Source organism: Adiantum capillus-veneris, chromosome 15 (genome assembly GCF_014529385.1).
Source record: "Adiantum capillus-veneris isolate H3 chromosome 15, ASM1452938v2, whole genome shotgun sequence".
Classification (NCBI taxonomy): domain Eukaryota; kingdom Viridiplantae; phylum Streptophyta; class Polypodiopsida; order Polypodiales; family Pteridaceae; genus Adiantum; species Adiantum capillus-veneris.
In genome coordinates this window covers 11,876,129-11,890,130 of record NC_140945.1, presented here as the reverse complement: position 1 = coordinate 11,890,130, position 14,002 = coordinate 11,876,129, and the positions used below count along the sequence as shown (strand labels likewise).

Here is a 14,002-nt window from a genome sequence, read left to right as displayed (position 1 = left end):
AGAGGGGGGGCAGCTAGCTCAGCTCGAATAATCTCATGTGGCACTGAGGCCTTAGCCTGAATCATCCGAGAGATCATAGAGACTAGAAGCCTCTCCATACATCTCCATCCATCAATGCTACCAGATCTGCCCTGGCAATCCACTGAGGGCCCCCAAATCTGAACCCCATCGAGTATAGCTGAAGCCAGTAGAGTGTCAAAAAGCCACAGCTTTGTTTGAGGTTCCTGAAACTGAACCTGCAAACACATCTTCTCCAATCCTCCCAAGGCTGCATAAGCTCTCGTCAATCTAGTCTCTATTGCTCTCCTCAATGAAAACGCTGGTCCACTGAAGAGTACCCCAAGATAGGTGTATGCACTGTATACTCCACCGTCTCCTGGCCATATGTAACAGTGGGAGAGAGGGAGAGATGCTCCCTCACGAGTCCACTTGAGACAGCCACAGGACTGTGTGAATAGAAAGAGAAAAAGAAAGATGTTCTCTTACACACACACTTTTTTTTTGTAAATCTACTTTGATTAATTACAAGTGGGAAACCTCAAAGTGAGAAAACCAACAAAAAGAAAGGGATACAAGAAGCGGAGCACTATGAGGCTCCGAAGGCTAAAAACAGTCAAAGTAAATCCTATAGGTATCAAGAGTGATGTCTCCAGCGTCATAGGCAAAATGCAGCGCTTGACCAAGAGATAATTTGAAATAGGGAAAGGGATCAACAGAAGTGCCTTGGAACATTAAGGAGTTCCTATGGTGCCAGATGGCGCACATGGTCCAAAATCTGACCCAGCTGAAGAAGATCGCAAACTGAGATTACGGTGACTGGAGCACTCCAAAAAGCCACAAGCGTCTGTGAAAAGAGCCGGAAGGAAAGCGAAGCCGAAGAGCAATCAACATTGGTGAATGAAGGCTCTGGAGTGACGATAATGCCACAGTAAGTGTGGCACGGTCACCTCAGCTTCAAGGCATCTGGGACAGCGGGAAGACGCAATATGCCGAGCATGTAACACACTGCCAACAGGTAGAGCTCCCACCAAGCAACGCCACAAGAAAACACAGTCCTTCAAAGGCAGATGACTCTGCCAAATGCGAGACAATGTGTGTTGCCACCACAAGGATGACTCGGAAAGCGACCACAGCTGATTACCATGATGCACAATCCGTACATCAGACTGAAGGATGGCATAGACACTGCTGACTGAGATGCAGTCCAATCTAGTAGTAGCCAGATTCCAATCAGAGAAGCGAGAGTCCACATCCAAAGGAGGAATGGGTGAATGAGTAACAAGCATCCTTTGAGTCTCCCTCTAGATAGGAGAATAGTGAAGACTCAACCGAAAGCGGGACACTGTATCAGCGAACAAAAGAACATAACCCGAGTCATCAACCACCAGATGCACCCGACAGATTCCTTTTTGGGAAAGAAAATACGCTTGGCGAGGAGACTGTTGAACCAAAGTCGAAGCGAAAGCCTTGCTCCAATGCAGACTCTCTAAGCGAAGAGAGTTACCCATAGAGGATTGTCAACCATTCCAAGCCAAATGCGAAGTGACAACCTTCCAGTCAACAATTAGAGAAGAAGTAAAGGGACATCCATGAATGTGTCCTTCAAGCTTCCCAAAAACCATGTCCCAATAAGTCGGTTTCCAATGACCAAAAGATCGGGTGACAATGTGCGTACACAAATGAGTAACCATGAGAGCCCAGGGTTGCTGCTGCTCTACCAAAACTGGCAACAACATAGCTTTCCGAGCCGCCGAAGACCCTTCTTGCTAAAGGAGGTCCGCCAAAAATGCTCTAAAATATTGGACATGAGAGATTGCAAACGCAACCATGGCCAAGATAACAAAGGCAACTCTTACACACACACACACACACACACACACACACACACATGCATATGTATCTTGAGGGTTGAGGCTTGCAAATGGTCCATAAACAGCCACTAAGTTTGAATGGGGATGAAAGTAGGCACAAGTCAAATACAGATTCAATAATCAGATTTGACCGATGCGCACCTCTTGCCCCCATCCTCCACATTGGTTCATGGATCACCCCCATGGATGTATCCCTCGGACGCCCTAGCTGCGTCCTTGCTGGCAATCCCCCTGTCCGGCCATTGCATTCCATCCCAACCCTGCCCCCAACCAAGGATGCCGGCCTGCGTTCCCTAGCACACATACCCATCCCCCCCCCCCCCCCCCCCCCCATAAATAGCATAAACATTCTCGTCTGTCAGTAGGAATTGCCATTACCGCCAAAATACTTTCTCTTTTACCGCATTAAAATTGACCGCTTTGATCGATCGCAGCATTGAGCTTTGCATCTTATACAAAAATCTCTGACTAGTTCGTTCCGCCCAGCCAATTACTCATTGCAATGTAATTGCTCTCAATCCAGCTTCTCTTTTTAGTTTGCAAAGTACATTAAGCAATCTTTACAAGTCCTTGAGTATTCCTATCAGGGGTCAGCTCTGTAAAGAATGTGTGTATAATTGTGTCCAGGACTTAATGGGGGAAAGAAGATGGAAAAATCTAAATCAGAGAATGGCGGTCAAATGAATTAACACACTTTCTCATATAAATGCACATACAATGTCATAACTTATGAAATTAAATGTAAAGCTTGTTACACCAGACACAGATCAACTGCATCATCAAGACAACCCATGCAGACATCAGCTTCGGCACAAGTGTATCTTACAAACACAAGCAGCACCATGCTTAGAATCCATGAAGCTGGTTGGCAAGTCTATATGCCACTTCTTATTACGCATAAATATGTATGGAGGATCTAGAAATAAGCCCCTTCCTTGGTACCTGCAATCACATTATAAAGACAGCTGTAAAACAGAGTATTGATGACTCAGTAATCAATGCATATCCTAATCCCAATATGTTATACCAAGGCTGCTGAAGGAATCCAGTGTAGGCAGTTGGAGCTTGAGCTTCTTGTGCACCCAGAGTATCTCCATGGTAAGAGTCCCTCAACGCTAACACCTGTAAAAGCACCACAAAACGTACATTGTTGAGCTCAAACACGTATCAAGCAACGAGTTTCCCTTACTTCCACGTCTCTCCGTCCCCCCTTCCATAACGAACATGCACAGCCACATGCACTTCCTGTCCTGCTAAGAGCATCCTCCTGGCCCTTGTTTTCTATGGAGTCTCGTTGAATATGAGAATTGCAAAATCTCTTAAACTAGCCAAAAAGAAAGTATCAGTTGCCAAGTCAACATATATACCTCTAAAGGCCTCTGTAATTTTGCCTAAGGTTCATTTCAATCAGATCTTCATTTGATTTTCTGACAAGGCTTTTTTTTGTACAAGGAATAATCCTTATTAAAATGAAAATCTCAAAGGTGCAGCCACACGATAAATGTACAAACGTGACCGCCACAGAGGTGTGATCCCCAATATGGCCATACAATCTACTGGTCAGATTTTCTCATATGTACGTTTTTTTGTAATCCAGGTGGGGGTAAATTCTCTTCATACTGTGTCATGAGCAAAGCAAGACGAGACAACACCATAGTGTGTAAGCACTTAGATTCGCACCTTCAGATTGAGGGTGTTTCTGTTTTGGCTAGCTTTCGTCAAGAGCTGGTGATCGCGCAGATACTTCCTCAAAGCCATTTTGATAGCAATCTCAACCGCTGTGGAGCCATTATCGGAATAATAAACCTTGTTCGCCCAACCTATTTGAAGACAAGAAAATTTAAACAATTTACTCCAGAGCCACTGAGAGCGAGCATGATACATTAACAGTCCATTTGCACTACGTGACAGAAGTCACAGAAGAAAAGAAAAAGCCCGAACCGAAAGCTGTTTGGACCAAATTCAAACACCACGTCAAACCAGCAAGCTCTGAACTAGCATTATAAATTTTGCCAAAGATACGGTTTCAGCTCACCGTGAAAATTACGCTTTTCTTCTTTTAACATCACAGAATTTAAACATAAGTACCATCTCAAGGCCAAAAATCTTTTCAGGGTTAATGTTAAGAAAGTCTTGCAGAACTGGCAAATTTGCATCAAAGCACTACTTCTACTCAAAAACTTCACTCGGTCTTACCATTCAATATAATTACATTCAGAATGTTATATTATGACACAAAAGCCAAAATTACAGTCCCTTGTACTGCAGACAAGTTTTCCTCTTTTAAAACTTGTATGTGTTCTGACAGAGAAACAATCTTTTTATGCTATACGGAAGGAAAGAAATGTTTCTGCAATGACAAAAGACCTCTGCAATAAAAAAGCATACCTTTTCCAATCAATTTGATAAGAGACTCTGCACATAGCAATGCAGGCTCATACACGTTTTCAGGAAGCATCACATGTCCAAACCTTCCAGTGGCATAGCCCACTTGTTTTGCAAGCTCAAGCTGTGTATTATAACATTAAGTCAACAACAAGTTAAACCATACTCTTCAAACCTTCACATTATAAGATCGTAAAAGTGTTTCAAAAGACATTTTTTGTTCACTCACCTGTAATTTCAAATCAGGCCCTTGTGTCCACCAGCTAGCACAAGCGTCAAATTGTTGCATCAGTAAATCCGAACCGTTGACATTCTGGTTCGATACAACTCTCTCTCTCTCTCTCTCTCTCTCTCTCTCTCTCTCTCTCTGGATAGCTTCCTACGACATTAAAATTCTCTTATTCTCTTCTTCTTCTTCTTCTTCTTCTTCTCTCTCTCTCTCTCTCTCTCTCTCTCTCTCTCTCTCTCTCTCTCTCTCTCTCTCTCTCTCTCTCTCTCTCTCTCTGGATAGCTTCCTACGACATTAAAATTCTCTTATTCTCTTCTTCTTCTTCTTCTTCTCTCTCTCTCTCTCTCTCTCTCTCTCTCTCTCTCTCCACATGTAACCTTTTGGTCCCATAGGTCATTTTGGCCTTCTGAAGATTTCATTTCATTTCATTTTCTCTCATGGGTCTTTCACTGTTTTTAGGGTTTCATCGCTTCTTCGATGCTGTTTTAAGGGTTTCGTCGCTGCTTTTAGGGTTCCAAAACTGTTTTATTGCTGTTTCTAAGAGTTTCGTCACCATTTCTTGCTGTTTTTTAGAGTTTTGCCACTGTTTTTTGCTGTTTTTTAGGGTTTCAAATCTGTGTTTTTCTGCTTTTTAAGATTTCACAAGCGTTTCTTGCTATTCTATAGGGTTTCTTGTAGTTTTTTGTTGTCTTTAGACTTTCTCTCTCTCTCTCTCTCTCTCTCTCTCTCTCTCTCTCTCTCTCTCTCTCTCTCTCTCTCTCTCTAATGGGAAGCTTCGGAGAAGTGCCAACTTCCCCCACGTGTAAGAAGACGCATCCATCGTCGGCTGCCCACAAAGCCTCTTTCATGCGAACAAGGAAGAGGATGTCGACAATAGAGAAGAAAATGAGAGAATGGAGAAACAAAGTGGAAGAGTGGAGGAAGGAGAGGAGAACTATTCTTCAAAGATTGGACCAAAGAAAGAGATGGCATGCGTAAGAGGATCGCTTCGCTCAAGGAGAAAGTGGCCATCTAAGATTCCATCATCCGAAATCTACAAGCAAAAAGTGAGCGCCTCAAAGAAGGCGAATGTCACAAGGCGGGCACCACGTGCCAATAGAAAAGAACAGACTGAACAGACTTTTAACACTTCAATAACAACTAAACTGAAAGAGAGACGACACGCGCCACGGAGTGGCGGAATTCCACCCCAGAAAGTATTGGCCCCAAACCTTGGCGCCCCTTTCAGTATTTCTTTATATTGCATCAACACAGTACAAGTTGGTACTCCAGACTCTGCACCTTCTCCAGAAAGCATGCCAGAGAATAGCCCTAACCTCATATTTAAAGACCCTTGCCCTGAAAAGCAGTTACAGTAAAAAGCTTTTAAAACTCAAAAGCTTCTGGTCCAAAAAGCAATGCCAAAAGCTGCCAGCGTAAATCACGAAAATCCGTACGGCGTGCCACGTCATCAGCCAGCGCAAAACGCAAAAATTTGCCGTTAAGGTTAGGGTTAGGTTTTCTGTAATTTTAGGGTTTTTGGCAGTAGAATTAGGGTTTGCAAGTTTTAGGGTTAGGGTTTCCAAAATTATGGTTTGTAGGTTTTAGGGTTAGGGTTTCTAGAATTAGAGTTTTAGCAGTTAGGTTTTTGGCAAAAATTAGGGTTAGGGTTTCTACTCTCGGGCAACCACGTCATCTCTTTGTGACACTTCTTCTGTTACTTGTTCTTCTTAGGGTTTAGGCCCCTCGGCCGGTAGCTCCGTTCTTCAGTAGGTCGACACGTCAACAGTTTGTTACATCTCCCCTTCTTGAAAGAGAGTAATCGTCCTTGATTACAACATATCTACAAAGCAACTCAAGTTAGCTCAAAAATTTCCGAGGGACGATCAGTTTGCTCTTTTTATTAAGGAGTTAGCTTCTCCTTTCTGCTCTTTTGATCAAGAAGTTAGCTTCTCCTTTCGGCTATTTTGATCAAGGAGTTAGCTTCTCCTTTCTACTCTTTTGATCAAGGAGTTAGCTTCTCCTGTCTGCTCTGTTGATCAAGGAGTTAGCTTCTCCTTTCGTCCAGATCGGAACTCTTGATATTCCGGCGTAGTAAAATTAGCCATCACACCCAAACCGTACTGATCTTCCAAGGGTGTCTTGATGCACTAAAATTACATACACAGGTAATCTCATCCAATTAGGAATATTCACTAATTTGCACATAACAATGCAACACAAATGCTTACATATGCATGTTACAAGACACAACAAACAGCGCCGCTGAGCACTCCCCCGAGACAAACGGTCTGCGGTATGAAGCTATTGAACAACTACCTCATCACTCCCCCCCGCAAATAACCTAAAAAGGTCCGGGCCATGAGCTCAGAGGACTGTACAACCAAACGCTCCCCAGACCGCAGTCTGCATCGCTTGGAGGTTCAAGCATACAACCAAACGCTCCCCAGGCATCGGCCTGCGTCGTTCCGAGGTTTTCAAACATACAACGAAACGCTCCCCAGGCATCGGCCTGCGTCGTTCCGAGGTTCAAACAATACCAAAACAGTACTTCTCACTTCTCCACCCGGGAGTAAAATCACCAATCATTGAAACCAGTATCAAACCAGAGTCAAACAATTCAAATTGGCACTAAAACGGGTTCAAAACAGATACCATCCATTTCAAACAAATTTCAAACAGGATCATCAAACAAGTTCTCAAACACATTTCAAACTTAAAAAGCAATCTCGACATCAGTCGAGCTCGAAAAGTCAACTGACTTTCCATCCTTAAACCTGCACCAAAATTAGGGTTAGGTTCATTCCATAAGGTCGTAGCCGAGCACAGCATGGTCCATCAGCTCTTGGACAGACAGTGTTTCTTTGGCGGCGATGGTAGACCCAAGAGATAGCAATCACACCGAACCTCCAAGGTTATCAACTCGAGAAGAGACATCTACTGAGAGATGTCGAGAAATTTCCAGATATAATCTGCTAGGGTTTCCATGGCAAGCATTTGAGGATACCCCACTCTGCCAGAAGTTGCACTCCGAAGGAAGATGTCAGAAACCATATAATTTCGGGCAAAAATTTTCTTGAAAGCTTGCCAAGTACTTGGAGTATGCTGCTTGGTAGCTGTAAACATCAACATCTGCATGGCACTGCTTCTGGGAAAAAAAACACTGACTTGAAACAAATCTGGATCCTTCTCTTGCAAGTAATCTTAATTGGCTTATGTCCTGTAAGACACTGCGGTGAAGACGGGAGCGCGTCCGATGCGCGATGAAGTAAGGGTGGGAGTGGCTAATAGGTCCGGGTTGGAGGGCGAAGATACCTCCAATAAAATTCCCTCAATAGCTCTATCTGCTCTTTTGTAGGACCGGTATGCTTTCACAAAAGCACACGCCTGATACTCTGATACCACTGTCACAAGGCGGGCACCACGTGCCAATAGAAAAGAACAGACTGAACAAACTTTTAACACTTCAATAACAACTGAACTAAAAGAGAGAGACGACGCGCGCCATGGAGTGGCGGAATTCCACCCCAGAGAGTATTGGCCCCAAACCTTGATACCCCTTTGGATATTTCTTTATATTGCATCAACACAATACAAGCCGGTACTCCAGACTCTGCACCTTCTCGAAGAAGCATGCCAGAGAATGAGCCCTAACCTCATATTTACAGGCCCTTGGCCTGAAAGCAGTTACAGTAAAAAGCTTTTAAAACTCAAAAGCTTCTGGTCCAAAAAGCAATGCCAAAAGCTGCAAGCGTAAATCACGAAAATCCGTACAGCCTGCCAAGTCATCAATCAGCGCAAAACGCGAAAATCTGCCCTTAGGGTTAGGCTTAGGGTTTTTGCAGTTTTAGGGTTTCTAGCAACAGAATTAGGGTTTGCAAGTTTTAGGGTTAGGGTTTCCAGAATTAGGGTTTGCAGGTTTTAGGGTTAGGGTTTCAACAGTTAGGGTTTCTGGCAGAAATTAGGGTAAGGGTTTCTGCTCTCGGGCAACCACGCCATCACTTTGTGACACTTCTTCTGTTACTTGTTCTTCTTAGGGTTTAGGCCCCTCGGCCGGTAGCTCCGTTCTTAAGTAGGTCGACACGTCAGCAGTTTGTTACAGCGAAATTCAGCCATCCAAGATGGAAGAATTGAATACCATGAGAGAAGAAATACGGGTTATCAAGGAAGATGAGGAGAAGAAGTCATGAGCTGCGGTCATCTCCGCAACACAAAAGAAAGTAGAAGAGGCCAAAGAAAGGGAAAGGTAAGGAAGCTCCTTGTACACCCACTCTTATTAACATGACCCTCGAAGAGGAACAAAGGGGGAGGATGTGGGCTCTACATGTGAGGGTAACCGGCCTCAAGGACATAAACAATGTGGAAAAAGAGGTCACAAGCCTCACATCCATGATGGGGTGGCCAAGCCTTCACACACAAAGGCATGGAGAGTGGGCAAGAAGAGTGATGGCTCGAGAGAATCTTCAAAAGGGAGAGCTCTCATGCTACACTTCCCCTCCTTGGAAGAGAAGAAGGAATTCTTGAGAAAGAGGCCTACTCTCAAGAAGACGGGTATTTTCCTTGGTGATGATCTCACTCTCTCACAGCTTGCGTATATGAGAGAGGTGATGCCAGAGATTACAGCAGCAAGGGAGAAGGGAAAGATGGCCTTTTACAGAGATGTTCGAGTGGTGATTGTAGAGCGGCGCTCTACATGACGGTGTGAGACCTATGGGACCACACTCAAGATGGCTACTTGAAATTGTAATGGATCTATGAGGTTGGGCGTTGGTGCCTTTGAGGACAATTTTGAAGACAGGGATATTATTTTCTTCTCAGAGACTCATCAGGCCCCTGGACAGCTTGTGCCACATGTGGTGGGATACAGATGGGAGACAGCCCACAGGATAATTGCGAGATCTGAGCATGGGAGTAGAGGTTCAGGAGGATTAGTAATGCGATTTAGGGAGGAGTTACAGCCACAACTACATATTGTACGTAGATGATCATGCTAAATACATGTGGGTGAGGCTGAGAGCTGACACAGGCCGATTTCTATACATTGCCATATGTTACTTCCCCCCCCAATACGTCAATATATGCTGCATCGAGACGAAAAAAAGTCGCCTTTCTCTATACTAGATGATGATATATGGGAGTTTTCTAGGGATGGTGATATCATCCTCCTAGGGGACTTCAATGTCCGAACGGGCAACTCTCAGACAGTCTTCTACAACACTTCAGATGAGATGCTTAAGAGCTGGATGTGAGTGCGTTGGGGCTTGACAAATGCTCACATGACAGAGAGAAAATGGAGTATGGGAGCTGACGACTACGCATGGGTTAGCCATACTTAATGGCTTACAGCGATTTCCTGGAGCAGTCGGTTTCACATGCTTTCCACATAGACACAAGGCCAGTACAGTGGTCTATGTTATGGCACAGCCGAGCTTTAATCCTTGTATTTAGGATTTCATAGTGGGAGCCAGACCGGTGGACGTAGCAATAGATCATGCTCTTTTGACATTGTCTGTTTTATTTCAGTATAGTACAGCCTAGCCATCAGGAGGCAGGTCACATATCCGCTATACATTTACACCAAAGACTAACTCGGTTTATACAAAGGAAATCTATAGCCGTCTATGCAAAGCTGGTCCTGGCCTCTTGGTGGAGGAGTGCACCACTTTACTGACTAAGACACTGCATCGTGCAGCATCAGAGGCATACCCACACACTCAACCGGGTCGGAGGCGACATTCTGAGAGCATGCCCCAGTATAGTTGGTATGATAAGTAGTGCAGAGAGATGAGAGCCCAGCTTCAAAGGGATAGTACAGCCTAGACATCAGGAGGCAGGTCACATACCCGCTATACATTTACACCAAAGACTGACTCGGTTTATACAGAGGAGATCTATAGCCGTCTATGCAAAGCTGGTCCTGGCCTCTTGGTGGAGGAGTGCACCACTTTACTAACTAAGACACTGCATGGTGCAGCATCAGAGGCATACCCACACACTCAGCCGGGTCGGAGGCGACATTCTGGGAGCATGCCCCAGAATAGTTGGTATGATGAGGAGTGCAGAGAGATGAGAGCCCAGCTTCAAAGGAATCTTCTTTTAGGAGTCATCACTTACAGACAATCTCGGATTGCTTGCCAGCGCCTTGTGCGACAGAAAAAACGAGCTTACTTGGCCCAGATGGAGCGAGACTTGTATCAGTTGTTCTTGAGTAGAGTCTCAAGAGAGGCATGGCGATTCTTTCATGAGCACTCCCCTCCCCCAGTGATTACTTCTCCTGATGTGTGGGGCCAGTATGCGTCATCATTAAATACGGTTCCTAGACAAAAACCCCTTCCACATCCTACAAAGCCATGCCCACCTACCAACAAGAGAGCCATTGACAAGATGAGGACCAGCAAGGCACATGATCAGACGTATGGAGAGGCCCTTGGTATCTATGATCTCTCGACTGATAAGAGCCAAGGCCTCCGTACCCCACACTATCATTCGAGCAAAGCTAGCTGCCCCTCCTATGGAAATTGAGGCGCTTACCAGACCATTCTCCTTTGTGCACAGCTTGTGGGATACTACTAGAGACAGATATGCTAAACTGGCCCTTGAGTCTTCCAGACAGTTAGCTTTTCAGGGGGACACTGCATGCTGGTATGCACAGATGACATCATGGTTTCAGACGCATGGCTTCACCATGGACAAGCTGCCCCCTTTTGAGTACTTTCTTCAGGCACCCTCGATGTCTCTTACACAGGTGGAGATTACTAGACTCATTCATCAGGACCTGATCCAGCTGGATACCAGGAGGACATGGATAGAGCCGCCACAGGAGTTGGACACGAAGGTGGCTTTCTATAGAGAGCATCTTCTCCACCTCACAGGAGATGGGTTTGTGATTCAACCCAGCTACATGGACAATATGTCTCATGGTTTGCAGGTGTGCCATTGGTTAGATATGCACATCCTGACATCAGCTGGAGATTGAGACTCGTAGATTCAGAGGGATATCAGCAGACAGCAGGATATGCCAGCTAGAGCCAAAGACAGAGCTACAATACATATGTCATTGCACAGTGTACTATGAGATATGAGGCCGTTTCCACTGCTTATTCAGAGAGGTTTCGGTCCTTTCTCTAGGATCATGAGTTATGAAGATCAAAGATGTCTTGGGCTATACCTACTTGAGTTATACAGATATAGAGACACTTTATTGGGGAGGGATAGAGAGAGAGAGTTCCAGAGACAGATTACTTTCTTTTCACTAGATATGGGACAGCCAAAGGAGCAGCCATCACTGCAGAGCTTGGCCCACACTCATTCGACCACTACCGGATTCTCATCGACCAAGCGCTAGAGGTACAAAGATCCAGACAGCCACGATTGAGGAGAGGGGCTACACAGCATTGACGGAGACTACAGCAGAGGATTCGAGCCATACTCTCTCGCCATCCAAAGTGCAGATAAGGATGGATTCTAGTAGTAATATCTTTGTTCTAGTTCGTTTGTCCCCAGACATGGTATTAGATTCACTATTTTGTAACACATTGGTCTCATAGGTCATTTTGGCCTTTTGAAGACATAAATATAACATTTCATTTCATTTCATCTCTCTCTCTCTCTCTCTCTCTCTCTCTCTCTCTCTCTCTCTCTCTCTCTCTCTCTCTCTCTCTCTCTCTCTCTCTCTCTCTCTCTCTCTCTCTCTCTCTCTCTCTCTCTCTCTCTGTGTGTGTGTGTGTGTGTGTGTGTGTGTGCAATAAAAGTGGGGCTTGACCCTTTGCATTACTTAGAATTGACCATCGGTCCATATACAAGAAATACGAGAAAAACCCTAACGGATCTCATCCGTTAGGGTCTCTGCTAGGCGGGCATATCTATCTCTGGGAAGGTCCCATAAGTGGTGTATAAAGGAGCCTGATCTGGTGAGCGCCTCAACCACTAGTGGGGGCGCAGCTAGCTCTGCTCGAATAATGTCATGTGGTACTGAACCTTGGCTCTAAGAAGCCGCGAGATCATAGAGACCAAAGGCTTCTCCGTGTCTCTCCATCCATCCGTGCGACCCGACCTTCCATGGTGGTCCAATGAAGGGCCCCATATCTGAACTCCACAGAGAAATGTGGAAGCCACCAGAGTGTCAAAAAGGCAAAGCTTTGTTCGAGGCTCTTGAAACTGAATCTGTGAACACATCCTCTCCAATCCACCCAATGTTGCATAGGCTCTGGTTAGTCTAGTCTCTGCTACTCTCCTCAATGTAAATGTTGATCCACTAAAGACCACCCCAAGGTAGGTGTAAGCATCTATGTACTCCACTGTCTCATGGCCATATGTGAATGTGGGTGTTGATCTCTTGATCCACTGTGGGGTGGTGTTAAACACCATAGCCTTGGTTTTACCAAGGTTGACAGACAAACCACTGTCGTTGGATAACCTACACAAAGCATCCAAGCGACGTTGCATCCTCTCCGGAAGTCAACACAATATCATCAGCATATAAAAATATTGGAATCCATGTCCCTACCAACTGTGCACCTCTATCACCATCTCTCTCACTATAGTCAGTAACCTCATCCACATACTTACCAAACAGAGTAGGAGAGAGAGGGCAGCCCTGCTTCACCCCGATAGTGGAGTGAACTAATGTAGATAGCCCCTCTAGAGTGCGTATATGCCCCATTACTAACCTTGTATAATGCCATGACTCCCCAAATCAGCTCTATGGGTACTCCCATCTCCTGTAGTCTGCGCATCAATCTAGCTCTGGGCGCTGTGTCAAATGCTTTGCGGAAGTCCACTAAGCTACAATAGATCTGTCTCCCATGTGATCCACATGCCCACCACTGCAGAGGACTACACAGCATCGACGGAGGCTCCATCAAAGGATTCGGATCACTTTGGCCCAACATGCATGACGCCCGATCAGACTACTGACCATGGAGGAGATTGATGAGATCCCCTAACGACCGATGATGGATCTCTTGTGACTTAGCTCTTTTTGAGGATACCCCCACATTGTGTTGTATTAGCCCTCTTTCACTACTCTCACCGCCCTACTCATATCCTATACAAGTCCAGCTAGCTGCTTTCCTCGCATCTAGCAGTTTAGGATTTATATTTGGTACTTTTTGGTACTCAAACATTGTATCAAATTCACCACGTTGTAGCTTTTTGGCTTCATAGGTCATTTTGGCCATTTGAAGACGTTAATATAACATTTCATTTCTTCTCTCTCTCTCTCTCTCTCTCTCTCTCTCTCTCTCTCTCTCTCAACCCCTCGCCTCCCTCCCCCCTTCTCTCTATCATCATTTACATAGTGTGGATTTCCCTCTCTCAAGAACTCTCTTCCTCTCGCTCTTTTATGTATGCATGCATGTATACATACATACATACATACACACACACACACACACACACACACACACATATATATAATATGTGTATGGAGTCTAATTGATTGTAGAGGTTATGTCAAACTCCAAGTATGGGAGTTGGTTTAGTATGATCATGATTGGTGGTTAAGGGTTGAGATTCCCTCATGGATTACGGTTATGAT

The 14,002-nt window shown here is 45.0% G+C and overlaps 1 protein-coding gene across 2 annotated transcripts in view; it reads right to left on the bottom strand.

Annotated features, from left to right (window-relative positions):
* The window catches only part of BIO1 (adenosylmethionine-8-amino-7-oxononanoate transaminase), a 120,247-nt gene that overhangs the window by 59,348 nt on the left and 46,897 nt on the right, over positions 1–14,002 (bottom strand). For both annotated transcript variants that reach the window (XM_086530063.1, XM_086530062.1), the window contains exons 4-8: positions 4,486–4,569; positions 4,260–4,380; positions 3,552–3,691; positions 2,899–2,993; positions 2,698–2,813 (exon numbers count right to left, since the gene is read on the bottom strand). In XM_086530063.1, the coding sequence (XP_086386189.1) occupies positions 2,698–2,813; positions 2,899–2,993; positions 3,552–3,691; positions 4,260–4,380; positions 4,486–4,569 (556 nt within the window). The remainder of the gene's footprint in view (positions 1–2,697; positions 2,814–2,898; positions 2,994–3,551; positions 3,692–4,259; positions 4,381–4,485; positions 4,570–14,002) is intronic.